An 18,291-nucleotide genomic window follows, 5' to 3' on the forward strand; every position below is an offset into this window, starting at 1 on the left:
ACTTCTCTTTAAAACATTAATGCAGTTTATTCAGCTTGGCATATTATACATGAAAATGATTTGATCTGTAAGAGATATAACACGGAAATCAGAGCCCCAGGATGTCTGACGTCTCTCAAAGACCTAGAGTGCCTCCCTATTCTAAAGCATCAGGCTCAGGCCGACTGAAGGGTCTTAAAGTGGCTCTCCACATTTTGAGAGATACCTGAGGACTCTGATGTTTTCTTGATTCTTCATTAGTTGGCCAATGGGCATCTTGCAGTGGTACCTAGTTTTATTCACAAATGTTTCTTTAACAATTCCTTAACATACCCTTTGTCTTGTCTGGTGAAGCCTCTACTCTCCATTATTTCCAAGATTAATGTATTCCTCATTTTCATTCTCTTTTCTTGGTCATAATCTAGCTCCATTGCCACCTATTACTTTAAGTGAAATTGCAGTTTTCCACCAATCTTCAAGTTGGCATGTCTTCACAATCTGCTTTCCATTTTCCTCAGGAAATCTGGCAGGAGAGCAGGAACACACACACACAAACTCTTCCATACTTTTAGGGCCCTTTCCCCTGGAGGTGGTTCCTTACCCAGATCAGGGACCTACGTGTGAAAAACAGATTCCCTAGCAACACTCTGAGTTGTATTTCCTTCAGAGAATTTCTGGCTTAGACAGTTGATACGGTTTTGTTTAGTTCCACAGAAGCTGAACTGAACCAGATGAGGCAATTTTACTTTAGATCCCACTGAGACTAACACACCATTTTCGTTAGATGCTTTCTGGCAAGTTTCAAAGTTGTCCAAGAGGCAGAGTCACCTGTGAAGAACGTATCTAGTCTTTCTGTTAGGCAGAAATAGAGGTCTGAGAGCTGAGTTTGGAATCATGAGACTGGATAAGTGAGTGGGTGCGTATTTTACGATAGAGGAAATTACCTTTTTAAAGTACTCTAAAATTCTGAAAAATCTGACTACCCGGTCACAAAACCAGGTGAACGTGACTATGGTACCCCAAACTTAACCTAATCATGCCATTATGATTCTTCATCAAATGTCAGAAAAAATATTTGTCACCAAACTGTGAAACTCTTGAGGAATAGCTTATTTACTTTAGGGATGTTAAATTACAGAGTCTAGTGTATTCATATGCGAGCACTTCTCTTGTTCACTATGGAGGTTAAATAGGAACTAAATTGTTCTTTGGAATTCTAGTATCTAGCATAGTACTTAACAATAATTATTTTTTGTGGCATGAATTATGAAATCAGTGAAAACAAATAAGACCCCACCCCTACCCCAGTTAAACTACATGGAATGCCTCTGTTCTACATGACAGATCTAGGCAATCTCCAATTTGTAAACATCTTTCAAATGACCCATTTAGGCAACTGGCAACTTCTTCCTCCACTTCAGGAACATTTGTGGGAGCAAACCTCTAATAAGAGAATCTCAAGAGTTAGATCAATTAGTTAAGGGAAAGAAAGTATTTTTAATTTAAGTAGGAGCAATTTCTTACTAACTTTTTTGCTCTGAAATTCTTCTGTCTGTTGAACCTTTTCCTTGTTTGCTGACTTTTGTTGCTCCTAATTAGAGATTAATTTAGGCTATCAAAGTATACTTTTTTTAAAATACAGAAGCCTTTGGGAAATATCAGGGACCACTGGGCATTCATAACTTTTTGTTAATTTGCCCAAACAGTGGATTCCTTCTAGTCTGAGGGAGTGAGAAATTGGGTTCTGAGGGAGGGAAGGGGTTAGTTTTGGAAAATGGATTAGGTTTTAAGTCACATACTCCTGTGGACAGCAGAAGAGTATAGCATGAAGGCATAAGGGTTTTGAGAAGAGGTCTTGCAAACCCAGAGTTCCAAAGACTTTGCTTTAGATCGGCAAGTTAAAATATTAGCTGTGTTTTGGAAGCCCTAGTACTTCTTACTTTATTCATATTTTTGCTGTTTGAGAGGCCATATTCAGAAATGTTTAAACTTAGTCCATGACATTTCCACTCCTGTCAACAACTGAAAAATACTATCCTGTGGCACAAATTCAACTCAACATAAATAAGTATTCCTTTTCAGCTGAGTACATATTTTTTCAATTGAAAATGTACAAATGTTTCAACTAAATCAGAGTAAAGAGGATTGGGAATTTAGCCATAGTTGTATAATAATATGTGTCTAATTTCATGTATTAAGAAAAAATTTTTTTTCCATGTTTAATTTGCTCATGGTGTCCAGATCTGGTTCTGGTCACCATGTGCATTTGTACATGGGCAGGGACAGTAGTGTCTAGGAGCATAGTCTCTAGAGCCCAACAGACTGGGATCCAATCCCATTTCTACCACTGCTGTGTGACATTGGGAAATTTGTGTAACCTCTCTGGGCCTCAGTTTTCCTATATATAAAATGGAAATAATAAAAGTACCTACTGCATTGGATTTGTGATGATTAAGTGATTCAACATATGTAAAACCTTTAGAACATTGGTTAGCCTATAAAAAATAATCAATAAAGGTTGGGTGTCAGCTTTTATTAAAGTAATAAAACAGAATTTTTATTCTAAATGGCCTTATTTCTAGTCAGCTGAATTAGTTAGATTTTTACTGCATTCATCCAGTTTTCTGGAAGTAACACAAAATCTAACCTGAGTTTTTACAAATAATACAGTGAGAAGAATAGGCATAAGCCAAATAACCAGTAAAATTTACCACCAATAATAAAATCTGCCCCCAAAATTATTTTACCTCTTGAGACTGTTGACCAGTGTTATGGTCCCTTATGAAGTCACATTGGATTTATCTTATGGGTGATTTTTCCTTGGGAACTTAGTTTTGAGTAATTAAAAATATTAGTAAGTATGTTTTGTACTTTTCTGCAGCATAAAATATTTGAGTCCCCTTTCTTCTTATGCCAAAGCTTTATTTCTGCCTCATCACAGTAATGGATAAACCCTCTCAAGATCCTTTTGATGTCCTAGATTTTTCTGATAATTAGCGTTCTTGAAGGAAATGGGTAATTAACAAGAGATTTGATTTGAAATAAATCGATAAGCAAGTAGTTATTGAATCTCTACTTGGTACCAGCATTGTGCAAAAGAAGTAGAATATGAAAACCCTATTTCCAAGGAGCCTGAATCCAAATGACGAAGGAAGGCAAACCAAGGGGAAACTTTAAGAAGACACTAGTGTTGAACAAGTTGTCAGTGACATAGTAACTCCTATAGAATTTCAACAGAAAAAAGATAGCAGGAGAAAATGGAATAATGAGAAATTGTTATATTAACTCTTATGTGAGAAAGGAATAAAAATTTCCTCCTGGAGAAAGAAAAGATGGCATTTGTTGGAAGGCAGAAAGTCCAGTCTGAACATGGGCAAAGAATAATGGCAGAGAAGGCTGGAGATTAAAGTGTACCCCTTCAAAAACAGTAGAGAGAAATTCTAACTCCCCAGAGGCCCGGAATGTTGTTTCTTCACAACTAGCTGGCACTGGTGGTCCTTGGACTTGAATTACAAATTATATTTCTTTAACAAGATATTCCATGTTTTCAGCATTGTTTTTTCCCTGGATTCTTTCTGTATCTTAAAAATGACTTTTCTTCTCAGCTTCTTTTTGTGCTTAGCCTCAGGAGGGGCAGTTCTTAAGTGAAAAGCCCATCCCTTATTTATTAGCTCCTTAATAGAGTTCACATAGTTCTTTCCATTTCTCCTGTTATGTTTTAGGAACAAATCTCCCTAGCCAGTAGCCTGAAGTGGTATTTCAGACCAGAAAATTTAGTTATGTAAAGTATCCTTAGCATTGGCATTTGGTTGACATATAATCACTGTGTTCTTGTGTGAATGATTTTTTGCTGAAAATAATGAAGAATTATTTAATCGAAACCAGTTGCCTCTGTGTAGGAATTTACTGATACTGATGGCTGAGACTTCATGGTTTTCAGCAGGATGTCCCATGTGGATGTCATGGATGCGATGGATGAATATGGTAGTATTTTTGAAGTAAAGTGTTTCTTAGAATTAAATTACAAAACACCCTTACCTCACTCAAAAAAGTTACTTTCATACTTTTTACCATGGATGACAACCATCTGAATGGTCAGTATTGGCCATTGAGTAATAGACCAGAGTTCCATAGAATGTTCCTAGGGTCATTTCTTCCTTTCCTAAGTATTACGTTCACTCGTGGACTGTGGGGGTTAGGAGAGAGTTGTTTGGCCTGGGCCTCACTCTCATGAAAATAGTCAAATTTTAGAACTTCAACATTATTTTCAAATGAGATTATAAGTATAGACACAGATCCACATTGACAGGATTGAAGGAAAATGTCTCTCATGCAGCTTTAGACTTGCGTCCCTTTGTGAAAGCACATGGCCCATGGACTATGTTTGAATAAGTATGTGTTATGTGTTGAATTATGTAATATGACATTGATATCTGTGGTATGACATTTAGACTAGAATTAAGTCTATAGACTTATGGTGAAAATTTCTCTCTTAAACAATATTTGCCATGGTACTTCATAGTTTTTTGAAAACTCTAAAAATGTATCTTGGCATAAATGTTGGTATCTTGCATCAGTGAAAAGCACCCCACTTGTTATACTTTGTGTGCTTGCAGAAATAAATTATTGTACTTTTTAGAAAATAAGATAAAGCCTTAATTTGCTAAGTATAGATGTTTAAAATATCCCGTTATTTTTTAACCCTACTTTGGGTCTTTTTAAAAAAATTTTTTTTTTTTTTAATATTTAATATACCAACAGCTTCAAATAAAGGAATTAGCTTTGTTTGTTGATGAGCCCTTACTGCATCATGTGGTTGGTGGGTTTGTTCTGAGAAGCTTTTCTCCTCTCTAGGGTGACTCTGGACTGCCTGGGAACCCTGGCCACCCTGGACAGCCTGGTCAAGATGGTAAGCCTGTGAGTACTGAAAGCTTGGTCATCTCCAGTACTGGGGTTGTAGAATCAGCATTCTAGTCACTTTTTAGGTATCTCATATCAAGATCGTACATCTTTCCTACATTTTAACAATTGCCCAGTGTGTTCTAAACCTCCTGAAAGGCTGAGTTCAGAAATCCTTTTATTATGTGAAGGAGGGGATGGGGGTTTTTGTTGTGAATCAATAATGTTCAACGAATGAAAAAAAAACCACAGGCCTAACGTTCAATCATCAATACCTCAAACCTCATAGTAGAAGAGGAGCTTGTTAAGACCGTGAGAGAGGTTTGCTGACAAATTTAACACACACAAAAAATGGCTAACTTTTGAAAACATGATGATGTGCTGAGGCCTTTTACACCAGTATAGTGTGGGAAGGGATTAGATATACAAGTGAGCCACTCTACAGGGAGATTATCAAAGAAGGGAGCTTGGAAGAGCTACAAAATGGCAGCCACCTGGAGCTGCAGAGAGCTGAAGAGCTGCCAGGTGACTAGGGAGTGCTGCTCAGCTCGGCTGACCCCTTGGATTCATTGTTAACTGTGATGGCAATTCATTTGGGGATTTTGAGCAAGGAATTAACTTGATCTGGCTTACAATTTAGGAGGGAAATCATGGATGTTATATGGAGCATAGATTATATGTGGTTAAGAGTGGAATCAGGAAGATCACATAGAAGGTTATTTCCAGATTCTAAGTGAAAGGTAAGAGTGGCTTGGACTAGATTGATGTGGTGGAAAAGTAGAAGTGGTCAGATTCTGATTTATTTTTAATGTAAAGATGACCAAATTTGCTAACAAATTATCTGTGGAATGTAAGCAAAAGAGAGGAGTCAAGGATGACTGCATGGTTTTTGGCTTGAGCAACTGGGTGAATTGTGGTACCACTAATTAAACTGGGCAATGCCAGGGGAGATGTACGTTTTTGTGGGGGAAATTGAGATGTTGTTATTGGACATGTAGAATATTGGAGCTAGGAATCTGAAATTTGGGGGAATATTGAATTATGAAAATATATAGTTGGGACTCATTAGGATAAAAATGTATCTAAAATCTAAAGCCATGAGAGCAATTGAGAGCATTCAGGGAGTGAGTACAGATAAATAGAGAAGAGAAGGAGGGACTGAACCAAGTCGGAGTCCCTCTGATGGAGCAAAAAAAAGGAGGAGGATTTAGTCAAGGAAATTGGAAAGGATTGACCAGTGAAGTAGGAAGAAAACCAGACATGACAGAAGCCAAGTGAAGAAAACATTGCTAAGATCAAGAAGAATGAGGGCTGTGACTGGACAGTTGGTTTTGCTACACAGAGGCACTGAAGATTGTGGTAAGTAGGATTTCAGAGAAGGTGGCTGCAAAAGCTGGATTGAAATGAGTAGAGAGTGGGAGATAAGAAAAGGGTGACTGGATATAGATGCCTTTTCGGGGTGATGTAAAGGGGAGGAAAGAACTGGAGCAGTAGCATAAGAAGGATATGGGATAAAAGGAGGTTTTTTTTTTTTTAAGATGGAACACATTGTAGCATTTTTTAAAGATGGGATACATTGTTTTTATGCTAATGAGAATGATGCAGAAGAGAAAGAAAGATTTATGATTTAGGAGATGGGGAAATTTGCAAGAAGAAAATCCTTGGGTATGTGAGAAGTGATTGGTTCCAGTGCACAAGAGGATTGACCAGGCTAGGAGTGTGTGCATTTAAACCTTTGTGTGGGAGGGAAGGCCGAGGGTGTATTTGGAGGGAAGAGGATGAGAAAAATTATCATAAGACTGCTTCTATTTGAATAAAACTGAATGAATAGACCTCAAACCTAGCATCTCCCCCTTTTGCCCTTATCTTCAATTCCAATTATATGCAATCATTTTCCTTGTAGTTTCTCACTTTAACCCTAAAAGTTGTCATATGATTTTTTTTGCATTCCCTCACTGCAGCTCCTTAATCCCACTGAAGATATTGCCCTGAGGTCCTGTGTGAGTTCTGCCCTAATCACAGTGGGTGAGATGATTCTTTTTAAACATAAGCCCTCCTCTGCCTGGAGACTCCTTCCCTGGGGTCAATATTTTCTGCTGTAGGCAGCTGCAGTGCTGCATCAACTCCAAAGCAGGTATACTTCCTGGGCTGAAATATCCTCTTCTGGTTCCTCGTGATTGTCCAGAGCTCCTCTGACATCTCTGCTGTTATTCAGGCCTTTGCTTTTTTGGTGCTGAAAAATCCTGGGCAATGTTTGGAGGCAAATGCTGAGCAGGCCTTCCATAGGCTATCAGCCCTTAGTTTGCTTTTTTATTGTTTAAGATCTTGCCATGAATGAAGTATTGGAGATTAGTTTTTATTAGCCTAAATAATAATCATAGATATCACTTAGTGACTCTGATTTAGGAGTAGTTCTAATAGACTTCTTGTCTCATCTCATTCGATACATATATGTATTTTGTGTATGTGTATATGATTTTATGTATATAGAGATATAGATACGTAGATCCGTCAAAGAAAGAACAAACCAAATTTGGTAGGCAGAATAATGGCCCCCAAAACCTGTGAATGCTATCTTACATGACAAAGGGACTTTGCAGATGTGCTCAATTTAAGGATATTGAGATGGGAAGGATTATCTTGGATTATCTGGGTGGGTCCAGTGCAATCACAGGGGTCCTTATAAGAGGGAAGTCGGAGGGTCTGAGTCAGAGAAGGAGATGTGACAGTGGAAGCAGAGGTCAGAGTGATGAAGCCATGAGCCAAAGAATGTGGGCAGCCTTTAGAAGCTGTAAAAGGCAAGGGAAGGATTCTCTCTTCCAGAGAGAGCTTCCAGAAGGAACACAGCCCTGACAACACTTCAGTTTTAGTCCCCTAAGACCCATTTCAGACTCCTGACCTCTAGAACTGTAAGACAGTAAATTTGCATAGTTTTAAGCCACTAAGTTTGTACAACAGCAATAGGAAACTAATACACTAACTCAAATCCTATGTACCCAAATTTGTGACTTTTCTTGAATGTCCATTCCCCCCATCCCCCATTTTTTCCTTCTGCAGGAGATGTGATGTTGGGTGGCCAGGCAGGAAGAGAAAGTGAGCCTGGGAGCCAGAACAGCTGAGGGTCATTAGTGAGTGTCCAGGGCCAGCACACCGCGGGAGTGGGAGGGTGTGGGTGGAGCCTCTGGCTGGCTATGGAAGCCATCTGGACCAAGGAAACTTGGACAGAACAGTTCGAAGGGAATTCTGCTTTGTTTGGATTTGGTTCTGTGCAATCCCCTCAATAAGCAATTTGATGCTCTTTCACAATATAACTAGGCCAGCTCAACTGAAGCTTTAAATAGGATATTATTCCACTCTGGAGACATACTAATTTTTGTAAGGAAAACGCCACCAACCAAAATTAAAGAAATGTTTCAAATCCTTCCATATCTTTCCCATTTCTCTATCAGTTAAAGAATTTCTATCGGCACAGTGTTTGAGCATATTACTGTTTTTTTCCAATATTTTATTATGAAAATTTAGAAAATACAAATTTGAAAGAGCTTTTCAGCTAATACTTTTATACCCATGAGCTAGATTTCATCGTTAACATTTTATTATACTTGCATTTTTACATAATCCAGTCATCCCTCCATCGATAATTTTTTATGCATTTCAAAATAATTTTAAGACATCAGTATTCTTTCCCCTAAATGCTTCAGCATGCATATCATTAACAGAATTCTTTCTTTTTAATATTGTTTTCATTTTAATGTAAAATATACATACATGGAATGCACAACTCTTAGGGGAACATTAACCGAGTTTTGAAAAATGCGTATAGCTATGTAACCTAAATGCCCTCAAGATATAGAACATTACCATCAGCCAAGAAAAGTTCCCTCATGCCTCTTCCCAGACAATCACTGCCTCTACATCCCTATCCCTTCTGCAAGAGGCGGGCACTGTTGATTTTTGCTGTCATAGATGAGTTTGGCCTACTCTAGAATGTCATATTAATGGAATCATAAATTATGTACTCTTTCTTGTCTGGCTTCCATCAGTCCTATCTCTGGTTTTTGAAATTTATCAAATCCTTCCACTTCTTTCTCATTTCTCTATCAGTTAAATAACTTCTATCAGTGCAGTGACAGCCTATTTTACTATTATTAAAAGAAATAGGGGAAATATACATATATATATTCATATTACTTATATAGATATAAATATCCTGTTAAGTAATTCAGAGTACTACAGCTATTTAAGGCATTATACTGATATGGCATTGATTTTTTTAAAAGAAGGCCATATGTGGAAATATAAGCATTAGCTTATGATTTTGTAGAAGTTTATGTTTTTATAGTACTCATTCGTGTCTGTCTTCTTGTTTGAGTCATCATTAATTACTCTTCATGAACCAAAGTACTCTACTAAAACAAAGGCCCTAGCTGATTGTTGGAGAAATCTGGGGCTGTTTTACACTCCGTATAGCAAAGTTATTTTGTTTTTATGGGCCTCAGTTTCTTCATTGGGAAAATGAGAAGATGGTACCAGATAAGGCCTAAATTCTCTCCTATGGCTGATTTTCATCATTACTAAGAGATAAAGGTAGCACTAGACTAAGCTGTAGAATTCTGGGGATGATTTTCATATTCATGGCTTTAAGAAGTGAGTTGAAAAACTGACAGTGCACAGCTACCAATAGACAAGAGAGTGAATTGGTGGAGTCACACTCAGCAACCCAGTACCCCCTCAGCCCCCACTACTTCCTTGTGCCACTGAGTCTAGGGACACCAGAAAGGGGTCAGCTTTCTGCAGAGGTTTCAACCTTTCAGAATTGGTATTTAACACAGTTGGGAAATTTCAAAGTTATTACATCGCTTTATCAAAACACAAAATATAAAGCATGGTGGGGAAGGTTAGTAGATGAAGAAGTTGGATAGGTAGGAGAGAGAAGGGAGGGAAGATGGAGAGGAGATCTTTAGCTCCTTGTGATGACTTGGGCTTTCCGTTGGAGTGAGCTGGGGTGTTATGGAGGGTTTTGAGTAGAGAAGTCACCTGTTATAACTTGTATTTTAAAAAAATTATTCTGCTTTTTGGGTTGAAAATAGACTTTAGGGTGATAAGGGCAAAAGCAGGGCTAGCCGTCAAGAGGCTCTTGCAATAATCCAGGAGAGAGTTGAATGCGACTAAAATCAGGATGGTAGTAATTAGGTGAAAAGACCTACTCACGTCTTGGGAATATTTTACAGTTAGACCTGATAGAATTTGCTGATGTATTGGATATGGGTTTGAGAGAAAGAGAGAAGTCAAAGGGACTCTAATGAGATGTGAAAGAATGGGAGAGAGAAGATTGGAGGATGAAAATCGCGACTTTGGTTTGATACGTTAAATTTATGTTACACGTTCAAGTAAAATTGTAGGTGGGTAATTGGCTATAGATGTCTGAAATTCAAGGAGAGCTCTCAATTTGCAAAGTGTCTTGTCTTGTCATTTGCCCATTTTATATAGAGGTAATGGTATTTTTCATATTGATCAGTAAGAGCATTAATAATCATTGATATATATGTTGCTACTATTTCTCCTGATTATTTGTTGAGTTATAATTTTGTTTTTAATTTTAGAAATGTAAGATTTTCCAAGAATCAAACATTTTCTCTTATTCCAGTGGGTTTTATTTTGGTCATTAGATACTCTTCTATGTGTTCATTTACTTTATTATGATTTTTAAGAACTTTTAACTCTTGATTTCATTTAGAATTTCTTTTGGCATTTAAAGGAACATGAAAATCCAAAAAGATTTGGAGAGCTTTGAGAATGGGCTATTCTAGCATAGTGAAGCAGAACTAGGGTAAATTGAGGGCTTTTACTTGTCTGCAAGATATTTAGACTTGGGGAAAAAGGGATCAACATTAGACTTTAGGGTGATAAGGGCAAAAGCAGGGATAGCTGTCAGGAGGCTCTTGCAATAATCCAGGAGAGAGCTGAATGCGGCTAAAATCAGGATGGTAGTAGTTAGGTGAAAAGACCTACTCAAGATGTGAGTAGGTCACATCTTGGGACTATTTTACAGTTAGAGCTGATAGAATTATAACTTGTTTTTTAAAAAAATTACTCTGTTTTTTGGGTTGAAAATAGTGCTTTTTGGGTTGAAAATAATGGGGCTGCCAAAATAAACTGATGCAAATTTTGGAATCATTAGTAAATATATAATATTTATATTGAGAAAGAGGACAGTCCTGCTTCTGGAGTATTGGATTTGGTTTAGGATACTACACTTTAGGGACCTGTAGGAACTGGAATTCATCCCAAACAGTTAATCAGGAGACTGTGAGAACTCAGAATGCAGCCTATGAGGTAGGATTTACTGCAATTCAGGAGTGTTATCCAAACAAGAGATATCTTCACATATTCAAGAATAATGGGATAGAAGAGGCTGAAAGGAAAGAAAACTAGCACATATGTCAGCAGAGTAAGTTTGACAGGGGGTGAGTAATTAGTTTTAAAACAAGTAGAACCCTTGAGACAAGTAATCTATGCTTTCCTCCTTTCAGACTATACACTGAATATGGTGCCAATTGTAGACTCAAAAATTGAAGAGCTGTAGGGAATTTGCAGCTGAGTGTCATGAGGATTAAAGAACTGGAAAATGATTACATATTAGGATAAAGGCTGAAGAAATGGCTGTTATTTATCCTGGAGAAAATAATTCCAAGAGGCAACTTAATTATTGAGTGTACGAAACTTCCTTCTAGAGAAAGCAGTTTCTATCTGAACTCTTACTTCACTTCAATCTGGGTTCCTTAGCAAAATGTTTGTTTTCTCCATTTCTCTCACTGCTATCATATAAGCATACACGCACACACACACACACACACACTCCCCTCATAGATTCTTACTGATAAATGAAAATATGGGCCATTTGCCTAGAATGAACTGTGCTAACCTTGGGCAGCTGATCTTTTTGTATAATAAAATGTTACTTAAAAGGTATCTCTATATCTCTTCCACAAAGCTTTCCTAGACAAAATTTAGGAAAAAAATGACTAGGTAATTCATTTTTCTCCAACACTTCTCTTATTTAGATCTCTTATGTGAATCTTCCATGTTTATTTCATGTGTCTCTTAAATAGATTGCTTGTAGGTATTTTATATACTTATACAATAATATATACATACATAATATCAGATGGTGGTTAATGTTATGGAGAAAACCCAGCAGGAAAGCAAGAGAAGGAATGAGGCTAGCTGTTTATTGAACACCTCCTTTATAATATATAAAAGTAAAATAACTAGAGATTTAGGTTGGGAAGTAATATTTACTAAAAATGGTATCAGTTATCTTAAAAAGTTGTGTATTCTCTTTTCAAAATAAGTTTAGTATAACTTTGGGTCATCTTACTTAAGTAATGGAGGCAACCTACCTAAATTTGATTAAATTCCATGAATCTAAGAATCTTGCTATATCTGCAGAGATGATTTGTGAAAGGAATACAATGTGCATCATTCGTGTACTTAATTAGTAGCAAATTATTATAGGAAACTGGATTATGCGTCATATTTATCACCTATCCATCTTTTCCGAAGGGAGGGGAATGTCAGATTTAAATTAATTTCATTTATAGTAAATGTAGTTTATTTTAATTTGAAGTAGAAATTCTGTTTTTTTTTCACAGCAGCACATAACTTCTCATTTTCAAATATAAATTGTTTATATTAGTCCATAAAAATATTTATTTTATTTTTGTGTTACTTTATAATTTGCAGCCAATTAATCTATATTTTCCTCCAGAGTTCCCTCTCTCAGTTAGTGTTATTAGCAGCCATCATACTGAACAAGCTAGCAACCTGAGCATCATCCCATGGATCCAATTCCCTCACCTCTCATATACCACTGTCGGTTTAGACTATGTCTTGACTGCACTCACATTCCATCTACCATTCTCTCTTCCTGGCAGGAAGGTCCCACTTGGTCTCCATGCTTTCCCTTGCCCTTCTAATCTATCCTCTACAGTGTAGTCAGTGATCTTTTCAAAGCTCAAATCTGATTTCGTGACCCTCTGGTTTAAAGACTTCAAGGGCTCGGATAATGAACCCAGTCCTTCACAAGACCCTTAATCCCTGCATGTCTCTTTGGTCTACTCCTGGGCCTTGTTTTGCAGTGTACTTTCTCTGGCTCGCTCTCTTCTTCTAGCTTTATGAATATGGCTTGTTCTGTCCTGCTGTATGGCATATTGAAAGCTTCTTCTGCAAGGGGTGTGCTTTCTTTAGTATTCCTTTGAGCTTGTCTCCTAGGAAAGCTTTTCCTTGGCTTCCTATTCTTCACCTCCCATAGCATTACAGTTCTTTTTTAGAACTTAGCACAGGGGTCATTTTACATTTAACGAGACCTATTAATCAAATAATCTGCAATCAGTTAAAGCATATATATTACTTTACTAATAGCTGGGTTGTGTAGCAAAAAGCTAGCTTCCATTTTAGTTATTCATGGAGACAGAGATTTATGCACTTTCTTGGAATTTAGTTGTATAGAGCTTTGAAGTCTGCCAACTACTAGAAGAATCTGCAGTGGACACTGAAAATACGCACGGTATTGGTTACCTAGTTACCTTGGCTGTATACCTCAGAGTATCTGTTGGAATTAAACTTTGAGGAAAATTATGCAATAGAATAAATTTTAAATAATTTACTTTCTTACATTTTGAAAAGAAGGGTGGCATCCTAAAATGACTTCCATCCTCATTTTTAAGATTTGAGTATTTAAAGGAAACCAATTTCCCTATGCTTCTCACTCCTTTGAAATAACAGATATATTAACATTGGCAGAATATTTTTATGGCCTGATTAGAATTGGGTTCAGAAGAGATTGTGACCTTTTCACATTTGAGTATGTTATTTGCTTAATTTCCATTTCCAATGCTATATATCTTTCCTGGAGCGTTGCAACTATGAATCATGGAGGAAAATTAAGTTGATTCTGTATTCTTTTCTTCAGCCCTACAATTTGGCAGTGAGAATACTTTTTTCCCTTAAAGTGACTCATTTACAAAGAGATTTTCTGTGAACATGGAAAAGACTTAAATACTGTCAGAAATCTTGTGGATGGGAGTGGAGTGGATATTTGGACCTGCTAACAGTTGCAGAATGGCAAAACTCATGTTGAACAGTATTGATGAGTCAAAGGTCATGTGAAAGTTACAGTCCTACATTGTAATGCAGAAACTTGGGTAGTCAGAAAAATATAAACTCAATAAAACTATAGGAGAAGTTTATCACTTTTCCTGCCTTAGGGGATTTTTCTTGTTTCAGTGTACCCTGATATGAGTCAACCAATATTTTATTTCTTGCTTCTCTTGGAAATTGTTCTGTGTTGTAATATCCCTCCCTTAACCTTTATTTTCCTGATTTTTAGTCCAAAATTTGTTTTTCTGAATTTCATCCAGTTTCTTCTGGTGATTTGCCCTAGGATCCCCCTGCTTGGATGTGGTTTTGGTTTTTCTTCATTTTGTTACTAAGCATATTTCCTCTAGATTCTAAAATAAACTTTGAATTTCTTTCTGCAACTAAGTTTTCAAGAATGCATCTCATTGTGAGTTTAGAAATATATATCTGGTTCTCATATTTGGGAAGCATTTAATATTCCTGTATTGTTGTTCCTTCAAAGACAAAACAAAGAGGGCCATTGTAAAATACCACTGAGGCCATTTTCACATGTTTAGCATTAGATCTGTATGAATGTTGAAAAAGGATTAAATAATAATGATGATGGAAGGACCTGCTGTTCCCAATACACTAATGGTAGCTGTAAAGTCTTTGTAGTAACATTTTGCAGAAGGGTTCTAGTAATTTTACACAACCAATCGTCATTGCGTCTGAAGAAAAGAAGTTTATTGAGTTCCTACATCTGCCAAACATGACCTGTGACTCCGTTGGCTTCTCAGAAGTGAAGTGGGCATTGTTTTACCACTTTTATAGTAAGAAACTAAGGGTTTGCCTGACAGAGTGATTTAGCCAAAATCCCATTGTTAAAGGGAGGAGCAAAAATTCAGGCCAACCAAGGTCTTTTCCGATCATAAAATTCATTGTCTTTCCACTTCTCTGTGTGGTCTCCCAGGATTTGGGGATTTGATGACTCTGTCTGAGGTCACATTATGAGTCAGAGGTGAGCTGGGAACACAACTGAGGACATCTCTATATTGCTTTAATTCTTTCAAATGTAGTGTGCCGCTATAACAAATGCACCAACAAATGCACCATGTAGCTTACTTTGTTGAAAAGCAGAGACAGTCCAGTAGCTTTGGATCTACAAAAGATTGGTTTTCTAAAAAAAAAAACAAGTAATCAAGCAGATATAACATTTGACCTCAAGTTTTGATAAAACATGAAAGCAAAAATAATTCCTTAAATATGAACTTAGATGACTGACCATTTTGATTAATAGCCAATTTTCATGGTAGCTTTCTTTTGAGGAATTTTATGAGGCTTCCTTTTATCAGGGCACTCAGAATTCTAAACAATTTAAAAATAGACTGGCAAATGGGTTTCTTTGAATCTAATTAGCCATCCTAGAATAATGAGATCTGATCCACCATAAAGCACTTTCTGTGAGAGGGTATTTCCACTTACTCTGTTACCTTACTAGTTGTGCAACTTGCGGCAAGTTAGTTAACCTATCTGTGCTTCAGTTTCTTTATCCAAAAATGGGGACAATGTAGAATTTACTTTAGCTGTGAAAATTATGTAAATTGATATATGCAAAGTGCTTAGTCTGGAATGTGATAAGTACCATAAAAATTATCACTATTATTAGTTTCCCAATTACAGTAACCTGTTGTAAATCATGTCAGACTATCCAGAGAATGTGTACAGGATTTTGAAGGATCTGAAGGTTATACTAGGTGGTGGAATTTGTAAGTAATGTAACCCTGGGCTTTTGTGAGCAGTGACAGAGTTGAGATTCAATTCTAGATCTCTCTGATTTCAAAGTTGGTGAGGGAAGGAGATTCAGTGCTGACTAGAGTGGTAGAGAGGTAGGACTGGGTAAGCTCTGTGTAGATTCTTTCTTTTTTCTTTTGACTGATCTTGAGAACATGGACTTAATGGTATTATTAAAAGTTGCAATTGGCTATTGAAACTGCATGAACGTGAGCATGGTTTGTTTGGGGAAAGAGATTTTTCATGGTGCAATGTGTATGACTTGAAGGAGAATTCTTCTAATGTCCAATCAACAAAAAATATGCCAAATACTTTGCTTGCCACTGGAAGTACAGAAATGATCTAAACTTGGTCCCTGAGCTCAAGGGGGCACATAATCTAGTGATACAGAGATAGGGCCAGGCTGGAGAGCATATGGTGGGTTTGAAAATTGCAGGTTGTTTTGCATGGAATATGGGAAGACTGGTTATGATGTTCATTGCTCACCAGTGAAGGGAAATGATTAACAATTGGGAAAGGGTCTTATAGAAATAAGCCATTTGGGCATGAGAATTCATAGGAAAAGCATAATGATGTATTTTGTGAAGAACTAAATAGGGTATGAGGGAAAGCATGATGGTTAGTGATAGAAATTGTTCTATCTGAATTCTGGGAAACTGAGTGCATTTTATAAAATAAGAAACATAGGTGCCTATTAAAGGGGAAAGACAATCACCCAAGACTGATCTTTCTTAGGTAGCCATCAGGGATTAAAGAAGAACTAGGAAAGAATGTTAGAAGGAATATTTGAAAATGTGGTATCTCTAAAATTACAATTAGAAAATGTACTGACAAGTGAGTGGGTGAATATGAAGGCCAGTGCATAGCCACATGGCAAAGAAGCCTTTGAGTTCAAGAATGAAGTTGTAATTGGAAACCTTAATGAGATCTGTGATAGAAGGACAGCAGAAGCCTCTACTCAAACAATTATGTCCAAAAAAGATGGAATCTGAATAGAGAGTGGTAAATGGGTTTGCAAGGGCCCCAAATCCTAGGCACCCTGGCATTGGCCTTGGGAAACCGAAATAAATGTTTAGGGCGTGCAAGTTTGACTGGAGCCTTTTGGTGCTGTGTGCTGTGTGAAGAATGCATAGCTTCTCTCCGTTTAAAAAAAATTGTGCTGTTTTATAGAGGGTTCAGTTTCTGGAGGGCTGTGTAAGCAGTGAGAGAGGAAGGTGACCCTGGCATCCCAGGCACCTCAGCCTTGGAAAGGGGAACGTGTCACAGCCTGATGGTTGTCACATTCTTGGGTTTAACATCAGCAGCTTTCTAAAATGAGCAGTCTAAAGTTTGTTATAGACTTAATCTGAAGAATAACATTTTGGAAGACTCAATTTATTCCAGAGATGAACTCTGATGGCCATTAATCAGGTAGTTTGAAAATGTTTTGCATTGCTTAATCGTCTTAATCTTTTTAGGTGTTTTTCTCTTGAAATGTTCCTGACATGCAGAACATTTCTTTAGGAGCTGTAGAGCACTGGCTTTGTATATTTTCTTCTCAAAACATTCCTTTTAAACATTAGGATTTCTGGATAATTTTGTTCTTCTTAAGACTTAAGATCTGAAGTCCTTATTTAGCATTTAATGTTTTATTGGTTTGGTTTCTTGAACAGTCACAAAGTGAAGGCTTTGATGTAAGAAACTTGGAAAAGGAATGGATCCTGAAATGAAGGGCTGCTCTTTGTGCCTGTGATGAACTATTAATTATTTCTTATTTATTTTTTCTTTAGGGATATCAGGGAATCACAGGATCGCCAGGTGTTCCAGGATCACCAGGGATACAAGTATGTGATCTATTCATATACATTTTAGAGACATTATTTCTAGTAAATACAAAAAATTAACAGAATTTTATTTTGTGATTAATTTAGGGAATTCGAGGACCACCAGGTTACAAAGGAGAACCAGGGAGAGATGGTGAAAAGGTAAAATACACAAAAACGTGACTAGTATTTTTGGTCATTTGAAGGAGACTAAGGATGTTACTTACAACAGTCCCACTTAATAGTGTTCACCTTGATGAATTCCAAGATTTCTGGGCTCAGAAACTTGTCAATGGCCATTAACCAATAAAGCTCACAGAAGGCTTTTATTACTAGGTAAATGATTGGCAGATGGCACAGACATTGCCATTTCCCTGACCCCATGTCCTCTCCCTGTGGCTAAGCTCCGTGGGAGGTATAACCGTGTTAGCTTCTGATAGCCAGATGCTCCTGTGTCCATCTCCACAATAGATATCTATGTGACAGGAGGCCGGAGGGCTCGGATGGGGACAGATGATATTTGCATTACCAGCTCTCCTTTTCAGGAGTCTGAGATTTGCCAAGTTTCCTATTGAACTACATATTTTTTAAATATATGTGTTATAGCCTCCACCCCCAGGGATGCAGCCAAGGCCTACAGCTCTGGTAGCTAGACAATGTCCAAGATGCCTATTTATGTATGCTAAGATCCCCATGT

General features: G+C 37.2%; 1 protein-coding gene across 3 annotated transcripts in view; it reads left to right on the plus strand.

The window, feature by feature from the left end:
* The window catches only part of COL21A1 (collagen type XXI alpha 1 chain), a 211,668-nt gene that overhangs the window by 99,385 nt on the left and 93,992 nt on the right, over window positions 1-18,291 (plus strand). For 2 of the 3 annotated variants that reach the window (XM_037844101.1, XM_037844100.1), the window contains exons 10-12: window positions 4,834-4,896; window positions 17,562-17,615; window positions 17,703-17,756. In XM_037844101.1, coding sequence (XP_037700029.1) covers window positions 4,834-4,896; window positions 17,562-17,615; window positions 17,703-17,756 — 171 coding nt within the window. The remainder of the gene's footprint in view (window positions 1-4,833; window positions 4,897-17,561; window positions 17,616-17,702; window positions 17,757-18,291) is intronic. The other variant, XM_037844102.1, reaches the window with a different exon arrangement.

Source organism: Choloepus didactylus, chromosome 7 (assembly GCF_015220235.1).
Source record: "Choloepus didactylus isolate mChoDid1 chromosome 7, mChoDid1.pri, whole genome shotgun sequence".
Taxonomy (NCBI): domain Eukaryota; kingdom Metazoa; phylum Chordata; class Mammalia; order Pilosa; family Megalonychidae; genus Choloepus; species Choloepus didactylus.